Here is a 15,435-nt window from a genome sequence, read left to right on the forward strand (position 1 = left end):
TCGTTGGATGGCCCTTGCTTCATACTCGTCGCCAAACCCACTGGCTCCATGTCATCTACAAGACCCTGCTAGGTAAAGTCCCCCCTTATCTCAGCTCGCTGGTCACCATAGCATCTCCCACCTGTAGCACACGCTCCAGCAGGTATATCTCTCTAGTCACCCCCAAAACCAATTCTTTCTTTGGCCGCCTCTCCTTCCAGTTCTCTGCTGCCAATGACTGGAACGAACTACAAAAATCTCTGAAACTGGAAACACTTATCTCCCTCACTAGCTTTAAGCACCAACTGTCAGAGCAGCTCACAGATTACTGCACCTGTACATAGCCCACCTATAATTTAGCCCAAACAACTACCTCTTTCCCTACTGTATTTTATTTATTTATTTATTTTGCTCCTTTGCACCCCATTATTTTTATTTCTACTTTGCACATTCTTCCATTGCAAATCTACCATTCCAGTGTTTTACTTGCTATATTGTATTTACTTTGCCACCATGGCCTTTTTTTGCCTTTATCTCACCTCATTTGCTCACATCGTATATAGACTTGTTTATACTGTATTATTGACTGTATATTTGTTTTACTCCATGTGTAACTCTGTGTCGTTGTATGTGTCGAACTGCTTTGCTTTATCTTGGCCAGGTCGCAATTGTAAATGAGAACTTGTTCTCAACTTGCCTACCTGGTTAAATAAAGGTGAAATAAATAAATAAAAATAAATGTGACAAATTTGATTTGTTGTGGGTGTGTACAATTCAACAAGCCTGCATTCATTGACTTAATAAGTCAATCAACCACACGAATCCCCTTCAGCTCTTCCTGTTCTATTTCAAAGACAGAATATTCAACACGAAGGTTTTACATGTTTGTTTGTTTTGTTTATCCTCAAAATGTCTCATAAGAATGCTCTGAGCAAGTACCCTTGTTATGTTGAGTGTATCAAAACAAAGGCTCAAGTCTCCCTGCTTTAACCTGAGGGCACTCATTTATCCCATGGATGACTCAACTGTAACGAGTGTGTCTGGTTAAAAAGTAGTGCACTATATAGGGATAGAGTGCCATTTGGGTCGCACATGTGTCTTACTGCGGGGCTGCCAAATATGCAAACCACAAACAACATCTAGCGTGCTAGCGTGTCTGGGTCTATATCGTCCAGTCTGTTGCTTGTAGCTATCTAAGCATTTGGAATGGGAGAAGGGTTAGCAGATGTCCCAAAAGGAAACTGCAGAAATGAAAAATAAGAAACACTTCAGAAAAGGGGGAAATACAAAAACAAAATGTGCTTTTGGAACACAAACACACACACCATGTAGACATTTATATCCCCCTGGTAAAATGCAGTAATCATGACACTAATCAAATAAATCTTCCAAATTAGTTTTGTTCTTAAACCAACACTGTTTTTCTCCTCAGGCATCATTGCATGCCCCCCCCCCCCCCCCCCCGTGTGCTTCCTCAACAAAACAATAACAGCGGTGGTGGGGTGGACAGTGACTCAGTTTCCCCCTACTGCGGAATCCATCCTTAAGGATGAGGCATAATAAACCCAACACACATTCACACACACACACACACACACACACACACACACACACACACACATCTAACGCAAATGTCATTTCCAGCTGTGAGTCATTGTGATGGGAATAGAATGGACTACACGTATCAATTCACTTGTATACCACGATTCTGCGACACCAAAAAATACATGGACTTTATGAGTATCTGAGGAACAAGTGCTTGCTACTACTTGAGGAAATGTCAGCAATTGTATTGTGTACAAATGGTATTATGTACAGTAGTCGTGTGCAATTCTAATGTGACTGCATAGGAGCTGGTTTGGAACAAATAAACATTATCTCAGCGGTTAGCATGGCGGCTGACGGTTGCTGGGCAGTCGTTACCAAGAACAGGACCTGACGGAGAGCCACTCCTGGATGGAAAAGTTGTGTATTTACTAGCCTAACTTAAGGTATACGATATGCTGGGCTGTGAGGGTGTGTGAGGGTTAGGGTCCTATTTCATTTCCCCACAAGTGTTCCATTCATTTTCAAGCCTCTCGGAGTAGGAGTGCTGATCTAGGATCAGCTCCACCCTGTCCATTTAATCTTATTGATTAAGATCAAAAAGGAAAAAGTGATCCCAGATGAGCAGGCCCACTTTGAAACGCTTGATGGGGGGCCCCCTGATCATTAGTGCTGGTACTTTGCCAGGTCTCCATTGCGAAAGAAGTCATCTGACCTCAATGGGACTTCCTGGTTTAAGTAAAGGTTAAATCAAATAAAAACTACTGACACAGGTGGTGCTGTACCCACCCTTGGCTCGGTGGTCCTCCTCCTTGGGGCACTGCCCCCCTTCCCACCACCTCCTCTTCAGGATCTCCAGCCTGTTGTTCTCTGCCAGCTGTAACACCCCCAGAGTGATCTCCTCTTTAAACGGCGAGCCTGAGGAAGAGGGGGAGGAGGGAGAGAGATAGAGGGTGGGGGAGAAAAAGAGAGAGAGTGCGGGAGAGAGAGAGTGTTACAGAGAGAGGGAGGAAAGGAGAGAGGGAGAGAGAGAGAGACAGACGGACAAGGAGGGAGAGAAGGAGTGAAAGAGGGCGGGAGAGAGAGAGTTACAGAGTGCGGGAGGAAAGGAGAGAGGGAGCGAGAGAGAGACAGACAGATGGACAAGGAGGGAGAGAAGGAGTGAAAGAGAGAGAGAACAATATTACTGTTGCTAATTGTGTATCACCATGTCCTCATTATTGATTTAACTTCCTGTGTCATTGCTTGGCGATTAAAGATAGTGACAAATCGTGCCAATAAAGTTAATTGAATTGAATCGAATCAAGATGGAGGACGCAAGAGAGGATTGGGAATAGAGAGGGCTTTAAAAAGAGGTAGAGAACGTGGTGATGGAGAAAGAAAATGAGGGAGGGGGTGAGTGAGCGAGAGGAAGGGAGGGAGAGAGAGAGAAATTTATAATTGGGACTCTGCACTACATGTGAGCCAACTGTAACCTTAGAGGTTGGCATCCATGCTGTTGTGCAAATACAACAAACACCAATTATACTGTACATGTAAGTCAGAGGTTGTAAGGTAGGCCAGCCAGACATACTGTTAATATTCAGTAATAGGCTAGTTAGCTGGGATGGAACCATCTGTGAACTCCACAGATGGATCTCCACTAACAAAATGTTAAATGTCAAAATGTTCCCCCTGAGATTTTCACTGTGGGATCTCTGTTCCCAAGCGTTCCATCCCAATTCCACCCCCGGCTAATAGGGAAGGCGAAATAACTCCCACATAGCTGGAGTCGTGTAAATACATACTTCCCCCCAAAAAAACAAGGATCCAAGCCTGTCCTTAATAAATCTGTCGCTGAGGACCACCTACTTGTGTAACATCAAAGTTGCTGAGGAAGAAGCAACTGTAGCCATGGCGACAGGCTTCTTAAAAGAAAATGTTGGGTGATGAGATGTGAGTTATTTCTGACCTTTGAGCTGGAAGGCAATGTAAAGGCATGTTGATGAAAGAAAGAGGAACCGTATCCCTGGTCAGTCCTTGAGGGAAATGTGATACTGTATGTCTGAGGCCTACTTTGATGTTTTGAAATTCTGGGAATTCTTTGGGGAAAAATGTCCCGAGGCTGTAATACATAGCCAGGAATCCATCTAAACCAGGTGGGTTTGATGTTAAAGTGGGCCTCCAGCAAGAACATGCAAGTTCATATTTAGGTTTATCATCAAAATAAAATGAGAGAAGTGTAATAACATGATAAGTTCCAGGGAAATGACACCAAATAAGAATAGAGCTCTTGGTGGTTAGGGTGTGAAACCGTGACTCTTGGTGTCCAGCATGCCTCCTAACCCATCCTTCTCTCCTTCCCTCATTCTCTCTCCTCCACCCTCTCCAACACTCACTCAGTGGCATTTTGATGGCAGTCCTCACTCCTTCTCCCCTACCCCCCCGACCACACTCCCTCTCCACTCACCCAGGGGCATGCCGATGCCATAGCCCTTGGTGTCGAGAAGACCGCCTATTTGGGTGAGGTTACAGTTGAGGCGGCGGTGGTACTTGTTCATGGTGCTCTCCAGCAGGAAGGCGTATTTGGAGTTGACCACGCGGGCGATGCCCTCCTCCGTGCTCTTCACAAACACACTGGGCTGCTTGGAGTGCATGTAGTTCCACATGCGCTGGTACGTCTGGTAGCGCGAGTTCTGTTGATGGGTGTGTTGAAGGTTGTCATGGCAAGACAAGAAGGGGTTTGAACTTTTTGTGATACCCCCAACACATACACATGAACCCCCATCCCCTCTCTCTCACACACACACACACACACACCCCTGCACCAGTGGCATAGCGCAGCTTAGAATGGAACCCCCCCCCCCCCCCGCCCGTCTGAACAAGTCCCCAACCACATTTTTTTGTTGCAGTTTTATAGCTAATCTCATGCCATTTTACACATTTTTCCATGAAGCTGAGAGAAAAGGTAGCTGTTTTAAAGCAAATTTCCCGCAATTCTACACATATTGCAATGAGACTTTTTCATATTTAAAGCAGATTTCCTGCAATTCTAAACATACATGTATGATCTGTTCACATGTCCTGCACCCCCCCCCCACACACACACACACACAGCATACAATCCCTACCATGAAGAAGGTCATGGTGGAGCCCCCTTGGATGGTACCATACTGGATGTTTGTCTGGTCAGCCAGGTCGTCAGGAGACTCGATGGGCACCTCCATCCTCTGAACAGTGAGGAAGGCTGCCAGGTTGGCCGTGTAGGAGGAGATGATGATAAGAGTAAATGCCCACCTGGGATGGAGAGACAGGGGACAGGCATATTACCACGAGTTACACTATGGCAAAGTTAAGCCTAGCCTAGTCCTGGACTAAAAAAAGATATCTATAGGTGTCACGTTCTGACCATAGTTCTGTTATTTTAGTCTTTGTTTTAGTATGGTCAGGGCGTGAGTTGGGGTGGGCAGTCTGTTGGTTTTTGTGTTCGGCCTAGTATGGTTCTCAATCAGAGGCATGTGTCGTTAGTTGTCTCTGATTGAGAATCATACTTAGGTAGCCTGGGTTTCACTTTTGGTTTGTGGGTGTTTGTTTCCGTGTGAATGTTTGGGTCACACGGTACTGTTTCGGTTTTCGTTTTGTTCACATCGTTTATTGTTTTGTATTTCAGTGTTCAGTTCGTTTCAATTAAATATCATCATGAACACTTACCATGCTGCGCTTTGGTCCGATCCTTCTTCCACCGACCACAACCCTTACAGAAACACCCACCACAAAAGGACCAAGCAGCGTGGTAACGGGCAGCAGTAGCAGGTAGCAGCAGCGATGTCAGGACTCCTGGACATGGGAGGACGTTTTGGACTGCAAGGGTCGCTACACATGGGAGGAGATCCTGGCTGGAAGGGATCGCCTCCCATGGGAACAGGTGGAGGCAGCTAGGAGAGCAGAGGCAGATGTAGAGAGGAGCCAGCGATACGAGGGAGCACTGGCCTGGCTTTAGGGAGCATTCAACCAGGTAAGGTTGGGCAGGCTCGGTGCTCAAGAGCTCCAGTGCGCCTGCACGGTCCGGTCTATCAGGTGCCACCTCCACACACCAGCCCTCCGGTGGCAGCCCCCCGCACCAGGCTGTCTCTCCGTCTTCCCCGGACAGGTGCTCCCGCCTGTCCAGCGCTGCCAGAGCCTTTCTCCTGCCCAGCGCCGCCAGAGTCTCCCGTCTGTCCTGAGCCGCCAGAGTCTCCCGTCTGTCCTGAGCCACCAGAGTCTCCCGTCTGTCCTGAGCCGACAGAGCCGCCAGCCAGCCAGGAGCCGCCAGAGCCGCCATCCAGCCAGGAGCCGCCAGAGCCGTCAGCCAGCCAGGAGCCGCCGGAGTCTCCCGCCTGTCCGGCGCCTCCGGAATCTCCCGCCTGTCCAGCGCTGCCGGAATCTCCCGTCCATTCGGGACCCATGGCTAGGGTCCCCAGTCGGAGGTCGGCGGCGAGGGTCGCCGCTCGTAAGAGGGCACGGGGGCGGTTGAGGAGGCGGACAAAAACTGTGGTGAAGTGGGGTCCACGCCCCGCGCCAGAGCCGCCACCGCGGACAGACGCCCACCCAGACCCTTTCCCTATAGATTCAGGTTTTGCGGCCGGAGTCCGCACCTTTGGGGGGGGATACTGTCATGTTCTGACCATAGTTCTGTTATTTTATTCTTTGTTTTAGTATGGTCAGGGCGTGAGTTGGGGTGGGCAGTCTGTTGGTTTTTGTGTTCGGCCTAGTATGGTTCTCAATCAGAGGCAGGTGTCGTTAGTTGTCTCTGATTGAGAATCATACTTAGGTAGCCTGGGTTTCACTTTTGGTTTGTGGGTGTTTGTTTCTGTGTGAGTGTTTGGGCCACACGTTACTGTTTCGGTTTTCGTTTTGTTCACATCATTTGTTGTTTTGTATTTCAGTGTTCAGTTCCTTTCAATGAAATATCATCATGAAGACTTACCACGCTGCGCTTTGGTCCAATCCTTCTTCCACCGACGACAACCCTTACAATAGGATCTTAGTTGTTGTCCAGAATATGGTGGCAGAATTGTGGTACCTTTCCCAAAATGCCATTTTTTTTCAAAAAATCCTGGTTGCATTTCCTGCTTTTTCACTAGTTATTCCTTCCTGATTCTTGGAATCTTCCACCCAGGATTTCAGGGAAACCTGGGAAATGTGGGTAAGTTACCAGAACCCTAGTCCAGAAATAGGCTTCATTTGTGTCCAGGAGACTATCCCATTTTATTACACCTCAAAGTTCTGCTCTTTTTCTGAATCCTTGTGAAGGTCAAAATGACAAATTGTTGAACTCTTCCCATTCACAGAATGCTGTTGCACTGATATAATGAAACGTTTGTTGATCGTCTGAGCATCTACATAGTTTTCAAAAAAAGTAACTTATTGCACTACTTTACCCTTTAGGTTGAACCCAGTTTTATTCTGAGCAGTGCATTGCAGTATCAAGACAATTCAGAGTTAACGGAGCTAACAAACTAGAGTGAGAAGTGGTGAGGTTGGGTGTAATACTGCGGCATAATATAATTCCCATCAGTATATGACTGCCATCTGCTTGATCTGATGAACAGTAGCTTTGAGAGAAGAGTAAAGTGGAGGAAGAGCGGAGGAAGAAATATAGAGATTGATACTGTAGATAGACACACACACACGTGCCAAAAACCCCCCTCCCACACTCACCAGACCCCGGAGACGCAGCGCGTGGACAGGGCGCGGGGCATAATCTCAGAGCCCTGCTGCATGAAGCCTCCCACGGGGAACCACAGGCTGTTACCCAGGGTGTACTGGTTCTCCAGCATGTCCTTTCGCCCCATAGGACACGGGTGGGAGTTGTACCACTCATACGGACTCAACCTGGGAGGTGGACAGTGAGAGAGGTGGACTATGAGCTTCGACATATGATTTATGTCTTCAACACATGATTCACACATACTAGCATCGTGTCTTAATGCGTTAAAAAAATATCCCCAAAATTGCATTTAGCTTCTCTCTATTAGATAAGTAGATGAGGGAAAGAAGACTTGTATAACCTCTGGTCCCAGATCTGTTTGTGCTGCATAGCCAACAGATATAGGACCACCAGGCTACTCTAACCAGTGTATATGCAGGTTGAGGTGTCCCCCAGCCCACTAGGTGGCGTAGTTAGCTACCTGGCGGCTAGGAAGAGCACACAGCTGACAGCCAGGTAGGCCAGCAGCATGAAGAGCCACACGGCCGGAGAGAACGGGTCCAGGAAGGAGAAATAACCTGGCTTCCGTCCCTGATTGGAGGACGAGGACAAAGTTAGTGTTAACGGAGATCAATAGCGGACGGTGCAGTTCAGATTTCAAACACAATGGGGCAGAGTATTGGCATTGATTGCATCACAGACTGGGCAATGTGAGTACAAGGTCGTATTCATTAGGACTCAACAGAGCAAAAGGTTTTGCAGCAGAAAAATGGAAACAAGTTGTTTCAGTCCATTTTCTTCCATTTGGTACCTAATGAATACGACCCACGACAGCTTGAGTAATTACATTGATAATGGAATGTATTAGGCTACAGAGTAATGTGGTTTGTTTTGTTTGTTGTCCATATGTGATAATTGCATTTTGGATGAATCCGGTTGGGGGTGACACTTTATCAGCAGACGTTAAAATACTCATCATGATCATAGTTTGAATACATCCTTATTCATGACTTGTATATGATTACGTGTCCTCATAAGAAATGATTGATACATGCAATGTACTCGCCTATGGGACTAAATACATCCACGTCTGATAGACATTTTGCTAATGCTTAACAGACCATTTTATCACGGTCTATAAACAGTTTATAGGCACACAAATAAAGTGTTAGCCGAGGTAGTAACAACAATGTATAAAACAGTGTACATTCCACTGCACCCCTGGTCCAGCTGGAGGCTTTCCATTGCTTTCCATTGCTTTTTCATAGCTAGGAATGACACTAAGGACATGGCAAGAGCCGTGACAACTCTCACAGTGGAAAAGCACCAACGTAGTACAGCACACATAATCTGTACTCAATGACAGTGCAGAACAATTAGTGGTAAATCATAACTAAATGGACTGGTCTCCGTGGTCATCTTACCAAATGGACTCTGTACAGGATGCTGATGCCCAGGGACATGAAGGGTTTGGAGAAGTCTATGACCTTCTCCCTCTCTGAGGTGATGGTGAACCCAGCTACCGCCAGGTCTGCTTTCTGTAGGAGAGAGGGATGGCGAGGGGGGGGGGGGGGATAGAGGGACAGAGAGAGAGAGACAGAGAAAGAAAGTGTGAGAGAGAGAGAGATAAGGAGAGAGAGGGAAGGGAGAGAGAGAGAGAGAAAAGACAACAGAGTGAGAGAAAAATATTGAGGGAGAGAGATATAAGACAGAGGGGAGTCGAAGAGAGAGCAGAGAGATATATAAAAAAAAATGTAAAAGGATGTTATCGAGGAGGACTTGAAAGCAGTCTTGACATGTAGGAAAGCAGGAGGGGAAGAGTCTTCAAGAGGGAGGTCTAGAGGAAGGAGAGGGGCGGGACACACCATAGAGGGCATAGTCATCATAGAGTGCATGGCTGCTCCAACAAAAACAAGACCCCAGACACCTCTCAGTTCCTTAACTACAGTTTAATTGATTAACGAGGACAGACTCGTTAACGAGTTTCACCCACTTTCATCATGCCGTATCAGAGAGGGAGAGAAGGGGGTGGGTTAGTGTGTTATTCAATGAACTGTTTAGGCAATGCTAGTTTGTGTGTGTGTGTGTGTGTGTGTGTGTGTGTGTGTGTGTGTGTGTGTGTGTGTGTTTGTGTGTGTGTGTGTGTGTGTGCTTACTGCATAAGTATGCATATTAAAAAAATCTAGTGAGTGTATATTTTCATGGAATTTACATAACTTTGTGTGTGAGGGCTCACTCTGCATATCCATTAGTGTGTGTCTCTCCGTGTGTGCCACCAAGAGCGTGTTCACTCCACATGAGCGCATGTGTGTGTGCACTTACAGTGTGTACACTCTTAGAAAGAAAAGTGCTATCTAGAACCCAAAAGGTTCCATAGGAGAACCCCTTTGAAGAACCATTGTTGGTTACATGTAAAAACCCTTTCCACAGAGGATTCTACATGGAACCCAAAATGATTCTACCTAGAACCAAAAAGGGGTTTTACCTGGAACCAAAAAGGGTTCTCCTATGGGGACATCCGAAGAACCCTTTTGGAACCCTTTTTTTTCTAAGTGTATACACACACACGTGTGTGTACACGTGCGTTCATCAGGGTGTGTGCGTGCCAACCTACGCTAGGGCATCACAGGCTGCACCACTGTATAATTAGCGACAGAGAGACATTTGATTAAGCTCTTAACGCGCCGGATAGGTCACGCACGGCTCCACTACCCCACCAGCTCCACTCACACTGGGGGAAAGTCAGGTCATTATGGATGCCATCATCATTATCATTACCATTTTCAGTAACGGCATTATTAGATGCTATCGGGCGTCGAGATAGGGCCAGCAATCACACAGATAGCATCGGTAATTGCAATTGTCCTTTTTAGTTGTGGCAACAGCAGTGGCGGTAGAAGTAACGGGTGAGTCTATGGCGTTGTGGCGGACCTATCGCTATCAGTCACAAACGTAGCAGCAACAGTAGTGCTAGACACCGTGTTGTTACTATGGCAATAGCAGTCGAAGGAGCATTAAGTGCCTTGCGGATTCTGGTACATTTTGCTCTGCGTCACAAAGTGACCCTGAGGAAGTGCTCCCCCTTCCTCAGGGACCGGTCCCTGCTCAACCCCTCCTCTGAACTGCAGGTGGGTGCCAGTGAAAGCCACCACTCTTTGGGTTATGTTTGATAAATGTCGAGTGTCAGCTTCAGTTGACATACCAGCAGCCCCTGACAGACACGTCTCGTCACATGCCCTTTCAATGATCTGACTGTTTCAATAAGCATATCTTTGAGCCCGGGAAGTTCTCCGAGAGCTACAGGTTAACCTGGCGATCAGCAGACTTTGATTGAGACGCATGACTTCCCACCCTTTCGATCCGTTGTCACCAACCATGGTCCTAGAGTGCTCAACGGGTTTTTGCTCAATCCCAGCACTAACACCCGATTCGATGAATCAACTAATCATCACAATTTTAGACGAATTGCATCACGTATTGTAGCGCAGAGCAGGGGCAAAGACTGCCTGTCCCTATAGCTCTCTACGACCAAGGATTTTAGACAGCCTTCTCATGAGTTATCGTGGCGATCACAGGCTGCCTTTGACTGATTGACGACCCACCTCATTGACCCACTTTTACAGCCAGTCGTCTAGACGGTGTGCCTGCGTGCGTGTGTGTGTGTGTGTGTGTGTGTGTGTGTGTGTGTGTGTGTATGTGCGCTTACCCTATTGATGAGCTCTCCCACCATGCCTGTCCAGGATCCATTCGGTTCAGGCGCTCCGTACAGCCCGTCATCCACCAGCTTGATCCTGAAGGAGAACTTCAACAAGTCCGACAGCTCTCTTAGCATGTCCACACAGAAGCCCTGGTACCGGTCGTTTCCCCGCAGCTCCTGGTAGTTGGACTTATGCATCACATACGGGTTCTCCTGCAATAGAAGGACATCAAAAGGTCCTTCAAGAGCTATAATTCAAAGAAGGCGAAGGCATTTTCCTGAAACGTGTTGATTTTAAAAAATGTATTAAAAAATAATACCCCCCCCCCCGCTTGTCTTTTGTTATTGTATGTAGCACTGACTTTGCTAACAGACACTTATTAAGGAATACATTTTCTTACTATGACTGTGATATGTGGTTGTCTCTCAAAGCTGCCTCTAAGATGATGGTACTGACTAAATCGCTCTGGATAAGATTGGGTGCTCAGTGACTGAAATGGAAATCTACATGTAATACATATCTTTGAAGTAAACATCCTACCAACAGCTGCTGAATATTTCTTCATCATTATTCAAAGAAGGAACAGTGTCCTGAAGGAGCTGACTCTTTACTTGTAATGCGAACACATACCCACATTTACATATATTGTAATTTCTTGCATAGAGGTCACTGGCGAAATGATTTGTCATTAAGGGGCTATATGTGACTTATTAGCCATGAATGACATTAACATCTACAGTACTTAGCACTGACTTGATGAGGTGTATAGAACTGATATTACAAGTTACTGTACAATTAAATTATTAGTGTACCCCTAACTGGCTCCTTTTTAGTTCTTGGTCAATTTTATGTAATTTAATTTTTTATTTTTTTTAACCTTTATTTAACTCGGCAAGTCAGTTAAGAACAAATTCTTATTTACAATGACGGCCTACCGGGGAACAGTGGGTGACCTGCCTTGTTCAGGGTCAGAATGACAGATTCTTACCTCGTCAGCTCGGGGATTCGATGCAGCAACCTTTCAGTTACTGGTCCAACGCTCTAACCACTAGGCTACCTGCCGCCCTCAAATTAATCTTGAACACTTGAGAAATGTTTGTTTGACCCAAAATGGCTAACAGAAAACCAACAGTTTCACATCTACCAATGCAAATGTGCGAAACCAATATGTCTTTACCAATATGGTGGTGACGATGAGCGTCTTGTTAGCCAACGTCTCTGACATGTTGATGTCCAGAGATGTCGAGTTCATCGCCAATGTGTTGTTAGAGTACCAGATCCCGATCTATACACAGGGATGACGAGGGAAAGAAAGAGGGGAGAGGGGGATGAAGAGGAAGAGATAGAGAATAAGGTTGAACCCATGATCAATGTGTATGTTTTAGTCAAAATGTATTGTGCTTGTCAAATCAACTCCTAAATTGAGCCATTCCCCCCCGACCCCACCATGACCCAGTGACATTTGAACCCATGATCCCTTGACCTCTTTATGACCCCCACGGTGCTTCTCCAGGATTCTCAGGGTGTAGTTTGTCCTCTGGCCTTTGCTGTTGAACTCCACCCTGCCGGTCAACCCATCATACTCCACCTGAGAGAGACAAAGAGACAGAGAGAGAGAGACAGAGAGACAGAGAGAGAGAGACAGAGAGAGAGAGAGAGAGACAGAGAGAGAGACAGAGAGAGAGAGAGACAGAGAGAGAGAGAGACAGAGAGAGAGAGAGACAGAGAGAGAGAGAGAGAGAGAGAGAGAGAGAGAGCCAGAGAGAGAGAGAGTGAGAGAGAGAGCCAGAGAGCCAGAGAGTGAGAGACATAGAGAGAGAGTGAGCCAGAAAGAGAGAGAGAGAGAGAGACAGAGAGTGAGAGACATAGGCAGAGAGTGAGCCAGAGAGACAGAGAGTGAGAGACAGAGAGTGAGAGACAGAAAGAGAGCCAGAGAGAGAGAGAGTGAGAGAGAGAGCCAGAGAGACAGAGAGTGAGAGACATAGAGAGAGAGTGAGCCAGAGAGAGAGAGAGAGAGAGAGAGAGAGAGAGAGAGACAGAGACAGAGAGTGAGAGACATAAAGAGAGAGTGAGCCAGAGAGACAGAGAGTGAGAGACAGAGAGTGAGAGACAGAGAGTGAGAGACAGAGAGTGAGAGACAGGGAGGGAGGGAGGGAGGGAGGGAGGGAGGGAGGGAGGGAGGGAGGGAGGGAGGGAGGGAGGGAGGGAGGGAGGGAGGGAGGGAGGGAGGGAGGGGAAGCAAGATAGAGAGAAAAACATACATTTATTATTTCAAGTAGCCAGAGAGAGAGAGCGGCAAATAGAGAGAAGAATTATGTGGAACCGAAAGAGAAGAGGGACAGAGGAACAGAGAGAAAGGGAGAGGGAAAGATTCGGCACAGACAAACAGACAGACAATAGCTAGGCTTGACAGTGGCGAGAAAGACAGAGAGATGTATGGCTAAAACAAAAGGCAGGCAAGCAAGACAGAGGGTGTGAAGAGAGATTCAGGATGAATTACACCCTAAAAGAGAACAAGAGATGCCCAAACGAGGAACAACAAAGCGGGGGAAGGATGGGGGAGAAAGGGGGAAAGGAGTGGAACCACTGCCAAAGAGAGTGTAGGAATGATGGAATGATGCGGAGAGCGAGAAAACATTGTCTGAGACGGAGAGAGATGAGGGGAGAAACAGATGGGGGAAAGATAAGAAGTGGTAGACTCCGATAGGATAGGAGGAAGGAAGGAAGGAAGGAAGGAAGGAAGGAAGGAAGGAAGGAAGGAGAGAGAGAGGATGGAGAGAAAATAGAGAAAATACGCTGCCCAGCAGAGCGCAACAATGACGATAGGAAGAATACCATCAAAACCACAACACACACCAACCACCCTAACAGCAACAACAGCCACAAAACAAGAGCAGTGGTATACATGGCAACGACCGAAACGCTCAAAGGCGACAGGAAGGTTATAGGACAGTGCTTCAAGCTCTAATGTACTGCGAAGTGGAGCTGTGCTATTCACTAGTTAGCCTACTGGTATGGTTGGGGTAAATTCCAATCCGTTTCAGTCAATTGCTCAATAATTCAGGATTCACTTCATGAATTGAACAATTCAATCACATTTATTTAATGAGCTGAAATTCCATTCATTCCGCAAATGTACTGAATTTACATGGATTTGTCCCACAACCCTTGTTACTTCTGTAGTTCAGGACCAAAGGCGGCCATGTCTTAGCGAAGCATGGAATCTATTGGTACCTGACTGTTCTGTACTCAACAACATTACATTGCTGCCTTGGCGAACGAGTTGGCTAAGGTGGAAAACGCATAAATAGCTAGCCAGGCTGGTTGGGAGAGTGTTCAGTAACAGGTGAATGTACCATGCCATGTTGCATACTTCAACTAAGCGTTGGACCTATTGGGACACAACCTGTCGTAGCTCTTTCCTGCAGTCAAATGACCTAGTGGCCTCATAGGTGGAATGTTATTAATAATTTTTATGATTTCATAATTAATCAACATAATTAAAAAAAAACAGCAGAAGATCCGGTGTTTCTACGTCAAACAGTTTTGTTATATTTCAGTCTTCTGTGATGTATGATAATAATAATACATTTCAATTCTATATCTAACATGGTACAGGTGCCTTCTTTTTTTCAAGCCCATAACCATGTGTGTACTTAAGACTATCAAGAGACACTCTATCCTGATTTAGCCCACTGCAGGAAAAGGTTAAACAATGTTACATTGTTTCCTAGTCAAGACAGCAATCAGTTGGCTTATATGCAGGTGGCACTACTGGCTAGTTGGGACACACAGTTGAACTAACGGTTTCTGTAGTCAACAACATTACGTTGTCGCCTTAACAAATGAATCAGTTGGCTAATACAAAACGGGATAGTTGGGACAACGTTGGGACAGCGTTGGGACAGCGTTGGGTAAAGAGAGAGCATGTGTGGGTACCATGCGCAGGTAGTTCATCAGGCTGGTGCCGTGTTGCCAGATCTGAGGAGTGGTGCAGCTGAGCGGCTTCACTCCAATCTCCTGACTCCGGTTGAGCTCACGCACCGCCCCCACCACCACATGCACCGCATCAAACATAAGAGCCGACGACAGCTGTGGGAGAGAGAGAGAGAGAGAGAGAGAGAGAGAGAGAAGGGGCGAAGGGGATAGGGGGGAGGGAGGGAAGGAAGGAAGCAGAGAGTAAGAGAATAGTTGATACAAATGTGAGAGAGAGTAAGAAAGATGTAGGGAGGGAGGGAAGGAAAGCGGAGAGATGGAGAGAAAGATGAGAGAGGCAGGCGTGAAGCTCGAGAAAGAAAGACAAAAAGAGTGAGAAACGTTGGGATAGATGTAACGCTACTCAGTCAACAAGGTGGCACTGTGGTCTGTGCCAAAGCTGTGTGATTCAATCAAACCTTAAAGGGATACTTCAGGATTTTGGATACGAGGCCTTTTATCTACTTCCTCAGAGTCAGATTAACTCGTGTATATCATTTTTATGTCTCTGTGTCTAGTATGAAGGAAGTTAGAGGTAGTTTTGCGAGCCAATGCTAACAAGTATTAGCG

General features: G+C 46.5%; 1 protein-coding gene across 6 annotated transcripts in view; it reads right to left on the minus strand.

Annotated features, from left to right (window-relative positions):
• LOC110496815 (glutamate receptor ionotropic, kainate 5) overlaps positions 1-15,435 on the minus strand; it is a 101,704-nt gene that overhangs the window by 6,983 nt on the left and 79,286 nt on the right. For all 6 annotated transcript variants that reach the window (XM_090208629.1, XM_036952753.2, XM_036952758.2 and 3 more), the window contains exons 10-19: positions 14,830-14,982; positions 12,374-12,478; positions 12,068-12,175; positions 10,899-11,102; positions 8,617-8,730; positions 7,674-7,783; positions 7,204-7,377; positions 4,635-4,800; positions 3,974-4,199; positions 2,314-2,442 (exon numbers count right to left, since the gene is read on the minus strand). In XM_090208629.1, the coding sequence (XP_090064755.1) occupies positions 2,314-2,442; positions 3,974-4,199; positions 4,635-4,800; positions 7,204-7,377; positions 7,674-7,783; positions 8,617-8,730; positions 10,899-11,102; positions 12,068-12,175; positions 12,374-12,478; positions 14,830-14,982 (1,489 nt within the window). The remainder of the gene's footprint in view (positions 1-2,313; positions 2,443-3,973; positions 4,200-4,634; positions 4,801-7,203; positions 7,378-7,673; positions 7,784-8,616; positions 8,731-10,898; positions 11,103-12,067; positions 12,176-12,373; positions 12,479-14,829; positions 14,983-15,435) is intronic.

This window comes from Oncorhynchus mykiss, chromosome 18 (assembly GCF_057628025.1).
Source record: "Oncorhynchus mykiss isolate SJ-2025 chromosome 18, ASM5762802v1, whole genome shotgun sequence".
Classification (NCBI taxonomy): domain Eukaryota; kingdom Metazoa; phylum Chordata; class Actinopteri; order Salmoniformes; family Salmonidae; genus Oncorhynchus; species Oncorhynchus mykiss.